This window comes from Rhinopithecus roxellana, chromosome 10 (genome assembly GCF_007565055.1).
Source record: "Rhinopithecus roxellana isolate Shanxi Qingling chromosome 10, ASM756505v1, whole genome shotgun sequence".
Lineage (NCBI taxonomy): Eukaryota > Metazoa > Chordata > Mammalia > Primates > Cercopithecidae > Rhinopithecus > Rhinopithecus roxellana.
Genome location: NC_044558.1, coordinates 29,910,949 through 29,925,107, shown reverse-complemented (window position 1 = coordinate 29,925,107; position 14,159 = coordinate 29,910,949). Strand labels below are relative to the sequence as shown.

At 35.6% G+C, this 14,159-nt stretch overlaps 1 protein-coding gene across 1 annotated transcript in view; it reads right to left on the bottom strand.

The window, feature by feature from the left end:
- Positions 1-14,159, bottom strand: part of PTPRQ (protein tyrosine phosphatase receptor type Q) — a 220,149-nt gene that overhangs the window by 161,297 nt on the left and 44,693 nt on the right. The window contains exons 15-17 of the mRNA XM_010383675.2: positions 8,244-8,426; positions 7,816-7,917; positions 4,054-4,174 (exon numbers count right to left, since the gene is read on the bottom strand). Coding sequence (XP_010381977.1) covers positions 4,054-4,174; positions 7,816-7,917; positions 8,244-8,426 — 406 coding nt within the window. The remainder of the gene's footprint in view (positions 1-4,053; positions 4,175-7,815; positions 7,918-8,243; positions 8,427-14,159) is intronic.

Below are 14,159 nucleotides of genomic sequence, written 5' to 3'. Positions count from 1 at the left end.
ATAGTCTCTTCTAAATACATCAATGAACAAAGTAGATTTTAAAGCAGAGAGAGGGAGAGAGGGAGAGAGAGAGAGACAGTGTGTGTGTGTGTGTGTGTGTGTGTGTGTGTGTCTGTGTGTGTGTGTGTGTGTAAAATAAAGCCAAGTTTTACTGAGGGAAAAGTGTTTTCTACATCCCATTTACACATCAAGAGCCAATCCTGGATTGAGACCACAGAGTTTTATAATTAAGTAGTTATAATTAAATTAAGACCCTTGAAGTGTAGAAAGAAAAGAGTATACGAAAGAAAGAAATTTCCGTCTGTCAAAAGAAAGAAAGGTAAAAGGAAAAATTTTGCATTACGAAAAAAGAGTGAGAGAAATAAAAGGGCAAAGACATCACTCTGGAGTGTCCCAAGATCTTAGGGTAATGGTTCAGTGGTGACAACACCTGAATAGATTTGGGAGGGAAATCCCAGTGTAAAGAAGCCTTTTTCTTTTTTCTCAGGATGGAGATAAACATGACAGGCCGCTTAGAAAATCTCTGTGTGGAGCAAGATATAAGGGCTCCTCTAGCAGATCATCCAGAGCTAGAGAAGGGTGTGGAGGTAACCTTCTCAAATCCTTCACACTGTAGACTGGTGCAGAGAAATCAGCTGGGAGTATCTAGCTACCTGAGGTTCAACACAGACGTGCTAGGGAACCAGGGGACTAGAATAAGCCTTCAGGCTGGACCAAGGATAAAACAGAAAATAGGAACCTTGAAACTACAAGCCGTGACTGCAAGTTTGTGCCAGAATGATTCCATTAAAAGGTCAGGTGAGGTGTCTCACAATATTGATATGGGAGAAGGGCAGGGGAGTGCTGGGTAGAGAAGGGCAGGTCCCTGGCTAGGGCGCCACCCCGGGCTTGTGCCCAGGGACCTAGATGAGGACAGGCATTTCTGTTTTCCCGCCTAAATGCTGCATTTCCCAACACCACCTTGGCCCACCATGCCCCTATCCTGTGCCTATAAAAATCCCAAGACTCTAACGGGCATACACACAAACGACTGGACGTTGACAGGAACACGTCGGCGGAAGACACAGCGGCTGGACATCGAGAGGAACACAGCGGACTAACAGCACACACTGACAGACGCCGCAGGCCAGCAGGCCATCAACCAGCGGAACAACGCACAGTTTGGCGGGTGAGGACGAAGGACAGTCCGCTGCTGAGTGACCCGACTCCAGGGGAAAACCATCTTTCCACTCCATCTCCCTTCTGGCTCCCCGCCTTGCTGAGAATTACCGCCACTCAATAAATCGTGCACTCATTCTCCAAGCCCCGTGTGATCCAGTTCCGGTACTCCAAGGCAAGAAAGCCCTCTGTCCTTGCGATAAGGCACGGGGTCTAACTGAACTAACACAAGCCGCCTACGGATGGCTAAACTAAAAGAGCATACTGTAACACAGGCCCGCTGGGGTTTCAGCTGAAAACATTCACCCCTAGACCCTGCCATGGAGTCGGAGCCCCACAACCTGCCCGTCTGCATGCTCCCCCTAGAGGTTTGAGCCGCGGGGCACCAGAGAATTGAGCCACGCCCCCGTCGCATGCCCTGCGAGCAGGACAAGGGAACTTTTTCTGTTTCAATATTACGGATTTGAGATTACCTTACCCCATTTTCAATGGGCTTCCCCTGTACCCAGACTACCTCAGAAAACGAGATAAGGATACCCCTTGATGGATGAGAGAAAAAGTACAATTGAAGAGTTCAACTTTGAAGTGATTGATTGAATATTTACCCAAAAGATACTGAATTAAACCCAGAGGGAATGATGAATGAATGGGTTATCTAAAATCAGTGCTTTCATCAACCCCAGCATCACTGCAAAAAGCAAAAAGAACCAGTTACAGAAAATGAAAGGTCATGTTCTATATGACATCAGAATTGTAGCATAAAAAATTTGAGCCATGCTATATTCTTAAGAGGTGGTGTAATGTACATTGTCATTACTTATTCCTAACAAATCCTGATACCTTTAGACTTTTGGAATTATAAATAGACAACTAAAGTTATAGCTAAGTTCCTAGAATAGAAGGCTCCCATTGACATGGGAGTTCATACCCAGGGAGAGAAAAACTGGGTAAACAGCATCCCTTAAAATGCTATCCGACCACATGTGTTTCTGTCTAGGTGTGCTATGCATTATGCTAAAAACACATGGAAGCTCAAGGAAGGGAAGCATGATCACTGCATAGAAGAACACAGTTATTCTCATAATGCAGGGCTGAAAATCTCAGCCAGAAAAGTCTTGATTCTCAATTAATCTGTTTCATTTAATTTTTTTTCTAACTTAGTAAATGGCATCATATTCTAGTAGTAATCACACTTGATTCAAAAATCTAGAAGTCATTTTTTATTCTTCTCTTTTTCTTATTTGCACAGCCAATCCATCACCAAGTCCTGTTAGTTTTTCTTCCCAAATGTAGCTCAAAGTTGCCCACTTCTCCCCTCCATTGCCACTACCATCTCTTTCCCAGACTACTAAAATAGCCTAGCATCCCTGCTAATATTTTTGTCCCTGACAATTCATTCTCTGTAAGGAATCTAAAGTGATTTAAATTATCTATGAACTCCCTTTATAGTTAGAATGAAAACAAAATCCTTACCATGGATTGACTCCTGAACTTTATCTCCTGCCCCTACTGTTACCCTCCTCTGGTTCTCTAATGCCTAGCAACACTGACCTCCTCTCTGGTCTTCAAAGTGACCAGTTGTGTTTCCCCACAGAGTTTGTGCAGTTGATATTCCCTCCTTCTTGAAAGTTCTGCCCTGTAGATTTTTACATGGCAAGAAAATCTTTCTTGTCAACTGGATCACAGCTCAGTGCCACTTCTTCAAAGAGAACTTCCTGAAGCATCCCAACAAAAGTAGACCTCCTTCCCCCGACGTTCCCTTGTTTGCTTGTTTATGGATAAAAAATCTAGTTATCTCTTTGGAGTGTAAGAGATACAAGATCCTTGAGGGCAAGGGTCTTATGTGAGTCTTGTTCATGAGTATATAGGTATTCTATCAATATTGTTCAATGAATGAATGAGTGAATAAATGAATAGGGTAATGAAAAGGAATGGTTACCTCCTTCCCACTGCTTCCTTTTCACTAACTGGGAGTCATGACACTCCCAGTTTCATCATGACTAGGCAAAGTCACTAGGAATCAGGCAACAAAGTAAAAAAAATATATAGTCTTAAAGAGAAATATGCAAAAGGGTTAAAGGGGAATTAGGAAAGAAAAATCTTAATTTAGGAAAAAGAAGAGGAGACTTCTTTAAAACACCATAGCATCTCCCTCAGTGCTGGTCCTTCCAATTCAGAAAGATAAAAGGAAATGGCTATGTTTTATGAAGTATTGTGTAAATTGTATTTTCTGAGTTGAAATATATGAAATACACTAGGTAATGTATTACCTGACTGGTGAATCTCAAGAGGATTTACATTACATCAAAGTGAAGATTTAAATCTATCAAGTTCTCAGGAAGTAGTATAAGCATGTTAACTGACATGGGATACAATGTAGGATTTCATCTTTTTCACAATTGAAGGCTAAACAGGTAATCAGGGTAACGGTGATCAGAAACAAAATACATTGTTTACATTTCAATAAAAAATTGACCTTAAATAACAGATTTCTTTAAAAATAGCTATTTAAAATGTTTATTAAAATTACTCTGCTCAAGGGACACTTGAAAGATGGTGACATGAGAGTACTTGTGTAAAACTTCAGAAGTTTAAAATTACATGCTTACATTCATACAAGTTGACTTGTCAATGACTTTTAAGAGTAGAAATTTAGTATAATTATGCATAACACATAATTTTTTGTTTTAATTGCAAAATTATTTTATTTGACTATGATTGAATCACTACATAAAAGGGGAAAAACTTATTTCTTAATAAAAACATATTAACTAGCCTATTAATAATCAGGTTCCTAATGTAGCACCACATTCTGAAATCCAAAAACTGCATTCCTATTATGTTACAGATTAATATTTGTTCTCAGAACTACTTCCAAAAAAAAAAAATTATTACCAGACATAAACTGTGTAATAAAGGATAATTCCATTTGGCTCCAGAGGTGGTTGCCATGACAACTTCACCGTGACACCAGACAACTGTTTTACAGAGAAGTCTTGAGGGGGAGAATCAGGAGCTGAAAAGTTAGGGTATAGAATAATGTATTTTATTAAACATATATAAGAAAAAGTTAACATGGAAATACACACAATTTTTATTATAAACTTTCTGGTAAAGGAATTGGGTTCAGTGCTTTTCTCCAGAAGCACGAGAGACTGTTTATTTTCAAAATGAGATGATAAAGGAAGATTTTGCATGGTGGTATTAGAACATCTGTTTCTGTGATTCAATGGAAAAAAATATTTCATGAGAAAGTAGAACAAGGGGTATGTCACAGTGACTCACCTACTGTTCAAGTACATCTTGGTCAACTGTCATCCTCTAATAAAAATAAAAACTTTATTGAGGGTGAATAAATACACAATAAAAGAGGTCCCTAGACAATAAAAAGAGGTGGGAAAAAAATCACACATCCAAGAAGTTGGGAAAGTGATAAGCATAACATTGGGAAAGCAGTTAAAATGACTGACCTCACAAATGAAAACTACATTCCTCAATCTCTGTTGTGTCATTAAAAAGTAAAATAATATCAAACTCTGTTCACTCAGTCTTCAAAATTGAATGGTTTACAAAGGAAATACCAATGTAGCACATAAATAAGAAAATAATTTAGAGTCTACTTATAACTCTGCTATAATAGTGTAAAATACAATTACATTTGCTATTTGGCATTGAATAAGTGGTAAAAACATTGCTGCAAAATAGTTAGCCAACTTTATATTTCCATTTAGGTAAAACATTTAGAATGGCATTTCTCAGCTGCTGTGTAACACCACAGTAATGTTTTAGAATAATGGAATATAACCTTTTGCATGTAAAAAAAGAAAACACTAAAATTTGGTTCATTGTTACAGTTATGCACAGAATGTGATTTCATAGGTAGCTAATAGAAATTCTGAAAATTTGTTTACATCTTTAAACAATGGCAATTGAAATACAATTCATGTACAGATCACTATTTCCAATAATTTGGACAGAATCCTACCTGACTTACTTCATTTTTTTTCTTTTTTACTTCTCTGAATAATCTCAGCTATAGTTGTATGTGTTCCCATGTGTGCATGTTTTCATTATTTTACTAACAATAATTTTCCAAATAATTTTATTGAGCAGCAGAAAGTTTATGAGACACGTTATAAGGAATAATAGTGATAGCTCTATTTGGTATTTTTATTTTGTTATTTTCACTGACACTACAATAATGTTGCTATCAAATATTGGTTATTACAGGAATGTATGCATCAATTAGAGATGTCTCTTTCCCAAGATAAGAATTATCTCTGAAAATTCTCTTTCATTTGTCAAAACAAAAACCTATAAATATTTTTCCTAGCATCCTTGTAAAATCTGTTTATTGTTTACAAAAAGGACTTCAATCAAAAATGCAGTAACTTAGAAACTAATATGTTGCAACTAACCATTTCTAACATGCTTTAAGATGCTTACGTGGAATATCAGATAAAGCTTGGTGCCTTTAAAAGCTAACCTTCAGTAGATCTCTGAATATTTTATTTTTAATGTAAAACATTTTATTGCTAAGTAAATGTAATTAACATGTCTATCTAAAAAAAAAAAATCACTGCACACCCACTGTAGCAGACTAAGTTTTAATCATTTTGGCATATGTATTCTAAAACGTTTTGGCATATGTATTCTAAAATATAATCTAACAAAATTGAAACTAGAAAAATTAGAACTTTTGCAGTGCATTCAATTTGTCATCTCAGAGCATCGCAAGGTAGCTGAGAAGGAACTTCACAGTCTATCACTCATCTGCCTGGCATGATCTTTCCTATTTCTCGCCCTCCCTTTGTATTCATTTTCATGTCACAGCTTTGACATAACTTCCACAGCTACACTTTACCTCACACCCCAGAGTAGCTTAGGTCCTTCTTTTGTCCTGGTGAATAATTTGGGGGAACATTTATGCCAGTAATTAAAATCATAAAAATTATTTGTTCACACATTTGTCAAATTTAGGTCTCTTGTTCTAACCATGAGCTGCATGAGGGCAAGGAGTTCCTAATTCCCAAACAGGTAAATTTTCTCAGATCTTTATCCATTTTCGATTTTCTGTAATTTTTCAACAAGGGAGTCTTGTTCTTTACCCTGTTCCTTAGAAATTATATGACTTGGCCAAGAATTTAGATGGAACTTTACCTTCAGGAAGCATATTTTTAACGGCCCAGGTAATTCAGATACACAACATACTTTGGAATTATTGACTTGAGTGGTAAAAGCTCTGCCTGCTCAAAATATACGTTCACTACTGGTCTCATTCCATCATATAAGATCTCAAATTCTTGCCATTAGGACCTTCTGATTAGATTAGTTATACAGAAGTGGGTATTATTTTCAGAAAGACATTGGTAAATTTTTTACTAATATAATCTTAAGTATTATATAAGATAGAAAGGAGCACTAACTTTCTTCCCCAGTTTTTAACCATTGACTTATTTGGAAGGATTTTTTTATTAAGATAATTTTAACTTTGAGAGCAAGGAGAATCTATTTATGAAAAAAAATGGAATTTGGGCAGGTAAATTTGATGGAAAAGCAAGCATAGTAAGAAGATGCAATGACTAGGGAAAACTGACCCACGGAGGCATCACACTTAGAAACTGGGGCAACCCAGAGAGCCCTAGCCAAGATGCTTTGGTGAAATTCTTTGGTAGAGGTTAAAACATGGAGAGACCTGCAAAAAGAGAAGAGGGACTTGAAGACTTTATTCTTTTAAAAAGAAAGAGAGCAATGCCAGGAAAAGTCTCCCTTTCTAGCAGTGTCTAATGCACATTCTGCCCTGGTGAATGATTCTAGACTCTTAACATTCATAGGCTATGGCCTAGCTTTAAGATGGGGAAACTTGAAAGAAAGAAAGACAAAAAAAAAAAAAATGATACTCCACAAACACGTGTGATACTTCCAGGCCTACCCTTCATGGAAACAGAAATTCCTTTTACAGAAAAAAAAATAATATTCTCTAAATATGCAACGTATAAAACATAAAATGCAACACCTAATCCCAAGTGTATCTTTCAAAAGTTATTTTCTTAGCATAATATATGTCTAACTTGATAAGGTATTAATGTAAAGTGGCCTCAGTAGTAAAGTTGATTTTATTTGGGTTAGGGAAAGTATGTTTAAATATTCAATATGAAAGCTACTAACATTGGGGAATAGCATCTTGTTCAATTATGTAGGGAACCTGTACAATAGCCTGATCTCATTATCAAGTTAATCCTTAATATCATAAAAAAAGTGCTGAACATTTACATAAACATAATCTGCTTCAAAGCTCATGTTAATGTCTATTCTTAAAAATGTAAAAGTTGAAAAACACAGTCATGACATATATCAGTTAATGTTCAAATCAAATTTTTAGCCTTAAAAATTCCCATGGAAAAACATGACTGCCTGTTTTTTACAGAGTACTGATGACTTCAAAAAATAAAAAGCATTTTATGCCTGATTTCACTGAATGTAAATCTGACATTGCTAGCTTATTTTATATCATGACAATGAAATCGCTGTATAACGCTGGTATGGTACACAACTGATACCCATGACTAGAGGAGTTTTTACATTGTTTCATTCTATATATGTGTTTCTCAAAATATTATAGAATCAAAGTATATCAACATCCACTATTATATTTACCATCTTCCTCAGTCAGTATACTTATGGGAGCACTCCGAACTCCTTCACCTTTGAGTGTACTAGCAGACACCTCAATGATATATTGGGTATATTTCTTCAGTCCTAAATAGAAATAAAATAGGTAAGAGGCAAACTATGAAATGGCTCTCAATACAATCTTCCAAAAATAAAAACTAAGTGAAAATGTCATTCTTTGGCAATAGTAGCTCTTATTTATGAAGACAAAATGATATAGGATAAAGTAGAAAAGGACGGATCTACAGTATTCTTTCATGTGACTTGCAATAAACTCCTAGCTTATTTAACCAAAAAGACAAAATTGTAATACCCTGCATGAAAATAATCTCAAACTATTAACATTAAGCTAATATTTGTGGTTACTCTGTTGCTATAAATGCAAATATCCAATATTAGATTTGTTCTTTTACCTTTAATGTTTTGGGTTAAAGAGGTTGTATTTACAGTTCTTTCCTCATTTCCATTACTTCTCTTGAGATAAATTGTATATTTTTGTATGATTCCATTGGGACTACTTGGGGGTAGGAATGATAGCTCAATCTCTCCAGAAGAAATATTTTTGTAAGTGATATTTTCTGGTGCACTATCAGGCACTGAAAGAAACAAAAAAAATAGATACATAAAACAATTCCTTTCTAAAAATCTATTCTGCTGAAATTGTCACTGAAGCGCACTAGGTTATTTACATGTGAACATTCACTAGAATGTAATGGTAATAAACATCCTGAATGAAGTAAGGTATAAATAAATTATAGCACTTACAACTGTATAAGAAAAATTTTCATTCAAAAGAAAATGCTACTATGATTCCACAGAATAACAGTTATAACATGATACATTTACTAAAATACTTGGAACTATAGGAACCTATCTTGTTCTGAAGAACACACAGATACAAGAAAGAGAATTTTAAAACACTTAAAACTTGATTCTATTCCTCATTAATGATAATATAAAAAAAGATCAGTAGGTTAGTTTTGGTCGACAACAAGGTCTATGACAAGGCAACGAGTCCTTCCTAGATGTGAGACTGCATATTATGACCTGGCAGCAAAACCACCTCCCAAGAATATGGGATATCATTAAGTAAAACACTGGTTTTCTGTATCTAACATTTTTATATGGAATACATTATGCATAAAATGGTTTTCAATGTAAATTTGAGTCCAAAACTATATACAAGATTCCAATTCCGATAAAATATTGGAACAGATACCCTAAATTGAGTGAATATCTTACTTAAAATAACTAAAACTCTGCATAACATTAAGATAAATTTTCTTTAAGAAATTCCGGTGCTGAAAAGAAAGTTAGAATTCAGTGGTGACTGGCCAAAAAATGTCACAGAAAAACAAACAAGCAAACAAAATGCAAAGACAGAAATCCTGAGAAGGAAGCTGGTACTAAAGCCAGTTTTGCCTTGCAGTAGATTGGTTAATTCTGGTGCCTTTGCATTTGTATAATAACATCTGTGTAGAGTGTCAGAGAAAGACTATAAAGCCCTGGGGCCAGCTGAAGGATGAGCAATATCTCTGCAGAAAGACCTGAAACCTCAAAAGAATGCAACTGTAACCAGCGTTATTATATTGAACAATTCTAGGGGATTTAGAGTCTTCTGCATGTGCCATAGAAGTCTATGTGAATGGTAACTCCTGGTCTTGTGCAATGTGATGCATTCATTCTCAGGGAACGGGAAGTGAGGAATAAACTTGCCATGCAGAGAGGACAGAAAGGAAACCTTTTTTCTCTCTTGCCACTCCTCTGGGTGGAGAGATAGAAAAGAAATAAAAATTATTCTGTTTTGGATTTATAAGTCTATCCCCATGATCATATGTTGACTAAATCCATGATACCTATATGTACCCTGAAGAAACCTCCACTTCAGAATTTAAATTAAAATAAAACTGTAGTCCTGAGCTGCTATTACTCCTAAACAACTAGAAGTAAATAAAAATACTTGCTGGAGGAACTCAACTTCAACAAAAACCACATAAATTTCTCACAGCTTAAGTTTCAAAGAATATGAGCTCACTGATAAAATCACTAAACACACAAGCAAATCAGATATCAATAATGAAAGTCAGCAAAGAAAAGAAAAAACACATATACATACACGGTAGTCAGATTTTGAGATTCCAGATATTGAAATAAAATAGAAATGTTTAATATATTTCAAGAAATCAAACATATTTTAAAATATGAGCAAATAATTATTTAAATAATGTTAAATAATATTAAATAACCAAGCAAGTTTGAAAGAGAACAAGATAGATCTTTTGGAATAGAATAAAATAACTAAAATTAAAATTCCCTTGAGGTATTAAAGAGCAGATTAGATAAAGAAGAAGAGAACTTTAGTGAAAAGGATGATAGTAGTGAAGAAATGATCAAGAATGTAGATCAAAGAAGATAGTTACGGAAAATATAAAATAGCAGTTGAGACATTGATATCTGGAGGGGGTCTAAAATAATAGAGAAAATAAAGAAGAAATATTTAAAGAGATAATGGCTGGGGCTCATCAAAATTATTCAAAGATATCAAACATCAAATCAAATAATTTCAGTAAATCCCAAGCAGAATTCTTTTAAACCATATTTAGACATATCATTGTGAAAATACAGGATACCAAAGAGGAAAACATCTTAACAGTACCAGAAAGAAAACAAATCATCTACACAGGAGTGACAATTAGATCAACAATCAACATCAGCTGAAATACAACTGGAATTCTATACCCAGAAAAATAAACAGTAGCAAACTAAAAACATATTCAGACAATAAAAAAAACTGAGGGATAATGCCATCAACACATCCTCAGTAAATGAAATTATAGACAACGCACTTTAGGTAGAAAACTATTTACCACAGATGAAAGATCAGAGTGGCCAAGATAATGGTTTAAAAATTGAGTACACAGAACAATAACATAACTTGGAGGGTTAAACAATATAAACTAAATAACTAAATAACTTGGAGGGTTAAACAATATAAACTAAATAGGTAAATATTATTGCCATTCAAGAGTCCTGTTATAAGACTCTTTTCTTTCAAATGAAAGAAATTGAACATTTTTACTAGTATTCTAAATTGAATGGATATAAAAATTACCAGTAGTAAATTTAGTAGATAAATAAAATTCAGAAGCCTTAAAAGTGTAGATACAGTGTCCCTCCTCTTGATTGTTACCAGTTATTGGGTTATGGTGTCAAGGCACACTTAATAGGAAAAACTAATTTAAAAATATTGATATTTTTAAAACTTTGAGAGGATTGCAATTCAATGCATAGTTTGATGTAGCAATATAATTCCACTATCCTTTCTATCCTAAACACGTTAAATGTTCTCTAGTGTTTTCCCAGGCCAACATACTAAATTGAGAAAAATCCTCAACATCTACCCTGAATGCTTTCTTAACTATTGGCTCTAAGTGAAATCTTGGACCTGCTGAGAAATACCACTACAGTGTAGCCCTCTTAGGTATCATGTTTGTTTTTCTCCCAGAGTGCCACTAACCACAGGGCGTAGGAGTTGTGTAGTTGCATTTATTGCTCCTTTTTTCTTCCTGAAGAACCACAGATCCTTTGAAGCCCCATTCCGTTAGATACCATCACATGCTACCCCTCTTTAAGGCAGACAACTGGTAATACCTCTGTCACTTCTCTGAACATCTCAAAGATGCTACACTTTGATGACTGACTTCTTCCCTACTACTCAGAGAGGTCAACATCCATGCAAATGATCTATTCAGTACCCTGGACTCTGTATTTCTTTATCTCTATAATTCCAATACTCTTTTCCCCCACCTTAGTTTACCCCACCACACTTCACTGGCTTTCATGGAAACACCTAAGACTTTGTCATTAACAATAACTGCCAATATTCCTCTCTTTGACAACTGACTCCTATCTTTCCAGCTTACTGACTCTTGTACTTTGAATCCAACAATTCTCTGACCCTCATCAAATCTTTACTGTGCATTACCTCTGTTATGTCTTCATTTCCCTACATGCTCAGGCTAGAGTCCATAGTCACTGTAATCACTTCCTAGCTATATCCATCACTTCCTTCTGTTTTTATTTTACTTTCCTGGCAAATTATAATTGGAATTAAACAAAACTCTGCTAGCTTCACATGCCCCATGTAATAGCTGAAAATTGTATTTTATTTCAGCTATTAAATGGTGTTTTACTGAGTAATACACCATTCTATGCTGACTAGTTCCACTTAAATTTATAATCTCAAATGTCAAATGGATCCTTTTCATTTCCTGATAGCTAATGTTTTTGTTTTAGTTAATTCAGTCTCCCACTCTTTAAAGTATGTTTTCACCATATTCTCTCTTGACAAACCTCTGATATTCCCACCCTCTCTTTATTTGAAGCTAATAAACTTGCTTCTCATTCCATTGCAAAAATAAAAACACTGAGAAGAGAGCTACATTATCATCCGACTTCAAATTGTCCCTTAACTGCCTTCCCTCTTTCTTCCTTTCCAAGCTCTATCCCTCTATGTCTGTACTGGATTTCATTCCTTCTGCCTATTCAGAGACTTTACACTTGAAGTTAGTCAGAGATACATGTGAACACACATACACTGTAATATACATTCTGGTGTTTAAAAAGTCTTCTTTTGATTGCACTTGCTCCTTCAGCTATTACTCAAGTCTACTCTCCACTTCATATCAAAATTTTTCAAAATTTGCCATTCCTCGTTTTCTACATTTTATTTTTTGCCTATCATACTCTGTTAATCTCACTTTGTTTTTCTCCATTTTTTTCCTGTAAAAACCACTCCTGTGAAGTCACCAATGACCTCCATTCTTGACAAAGCACTAATCAATTGTATGCCCCATCTTACTTTACTTGTCAGCAGGCTTTGACATAGGGAATAAACTCCTTCTACTTGAAAATCTTTATTCACTTGGCTTTGAAGACACTATCTTCTTCTGGTTTTCCTTCTACATCCAGTGACTTCTGCTTTGTCCTTAATTAGCTCTTCTGCTTGTCAAAGTCTATGTGTCGTATTACCCACGACATAGCTGTAAGCTTCTTAACATCTCCCCCTATTGTCTAGTGATGTGATTTTATCCTCATCCCTTTATTGAATATCAAAGATACGGTGAGGCTCCAAATTATATATGCAGCTCTGGATCTCTTCCCTGAGCTTTAAACTTATTTATCTAACTGCCTTCATAATGGCACTTGGATATTTCAAACATGCTCCAAACAGAACTCCTGGATGTTCTCCGTATTGACCTCTTCCCTGGACTTCCCCGTCCAAGTAAATGGCACTACCACTCACCCAGATACTCAGAGCAACAATCTAATAGTTTATCTTGATTTTTCTCTATACTTCAACATCCAGCATATTCAGCAGCAATCTGCGAAAACTGTAAACCATATAATGTTCCTATTTCATAATTATTCAAAAGCTCCTCATTAAAATTAAACTGCAAAGTTCCTACAATGGCACCCAAGAATCTCATGATCCACCTCTGCCTCTCGCCTCATCTGTGAATTCTCTACCCCAACTCACACTGTTCAAGTGACAGAAATGCCCTGCTCTGCCCTAACTCCACAGTTTTTTTCCTCTACAAGAAGCTGGCAATTGCTATTCTTCCTCTGGAACACTTTTCATCCTTATCATTGTCTTATTTAATCCTGTACCTCATTAATATCACTGGGCGAATATAATCTCTCAGTGTGGCCTTTCCTCAGTCCTCCATCTCAAATAGCCCACTCACTACTCTTTCTCTCTTCTATCCTTGATATTTTTCACTTAGCAAAACTTACAACTACTAAAAATCACAAATTTGTTTACTGATTTGTTTTCTAATTTCTAATTTTCTAATTGTCTAGTGTCACGTTTCAGAAAGGTAGAGACAGATCGTGTCTTGTTCACTGCTACAGCTACACTATCTAGTACAGTGGTAGAACATAATATGGAATCCATAAAAGCTGTTCAGTGAATGAATAAATGTATTTAATAAGATACAGAATATATTAAAAATAAGAGAGAAACTCACAGGTAAGGAACAGATACAAGATTGGGTTGAAAAACTCCTTAATTACAAAAAGGGAATTTGTGATGCTCTGCTTGAATTTTATTTTATTTTTTTATTTTTATTTATTTTTTTTTTTTGAGACGGAGTCTTGCTCTGCAGCCCAGGCTGGAGTGCAGTGGCCGGATCTCAGCTCACTGCAAGCTCCGCCTCCCGGGTCTACGCCATTCTCCTGCCTCAGCCTCCCGAGTAGCTGGGACTACAGGCGCCCACCACCTCGCCCGGCTAGTTTTTGGTATTTTTTAGTGGAGACGGGGTTTCACC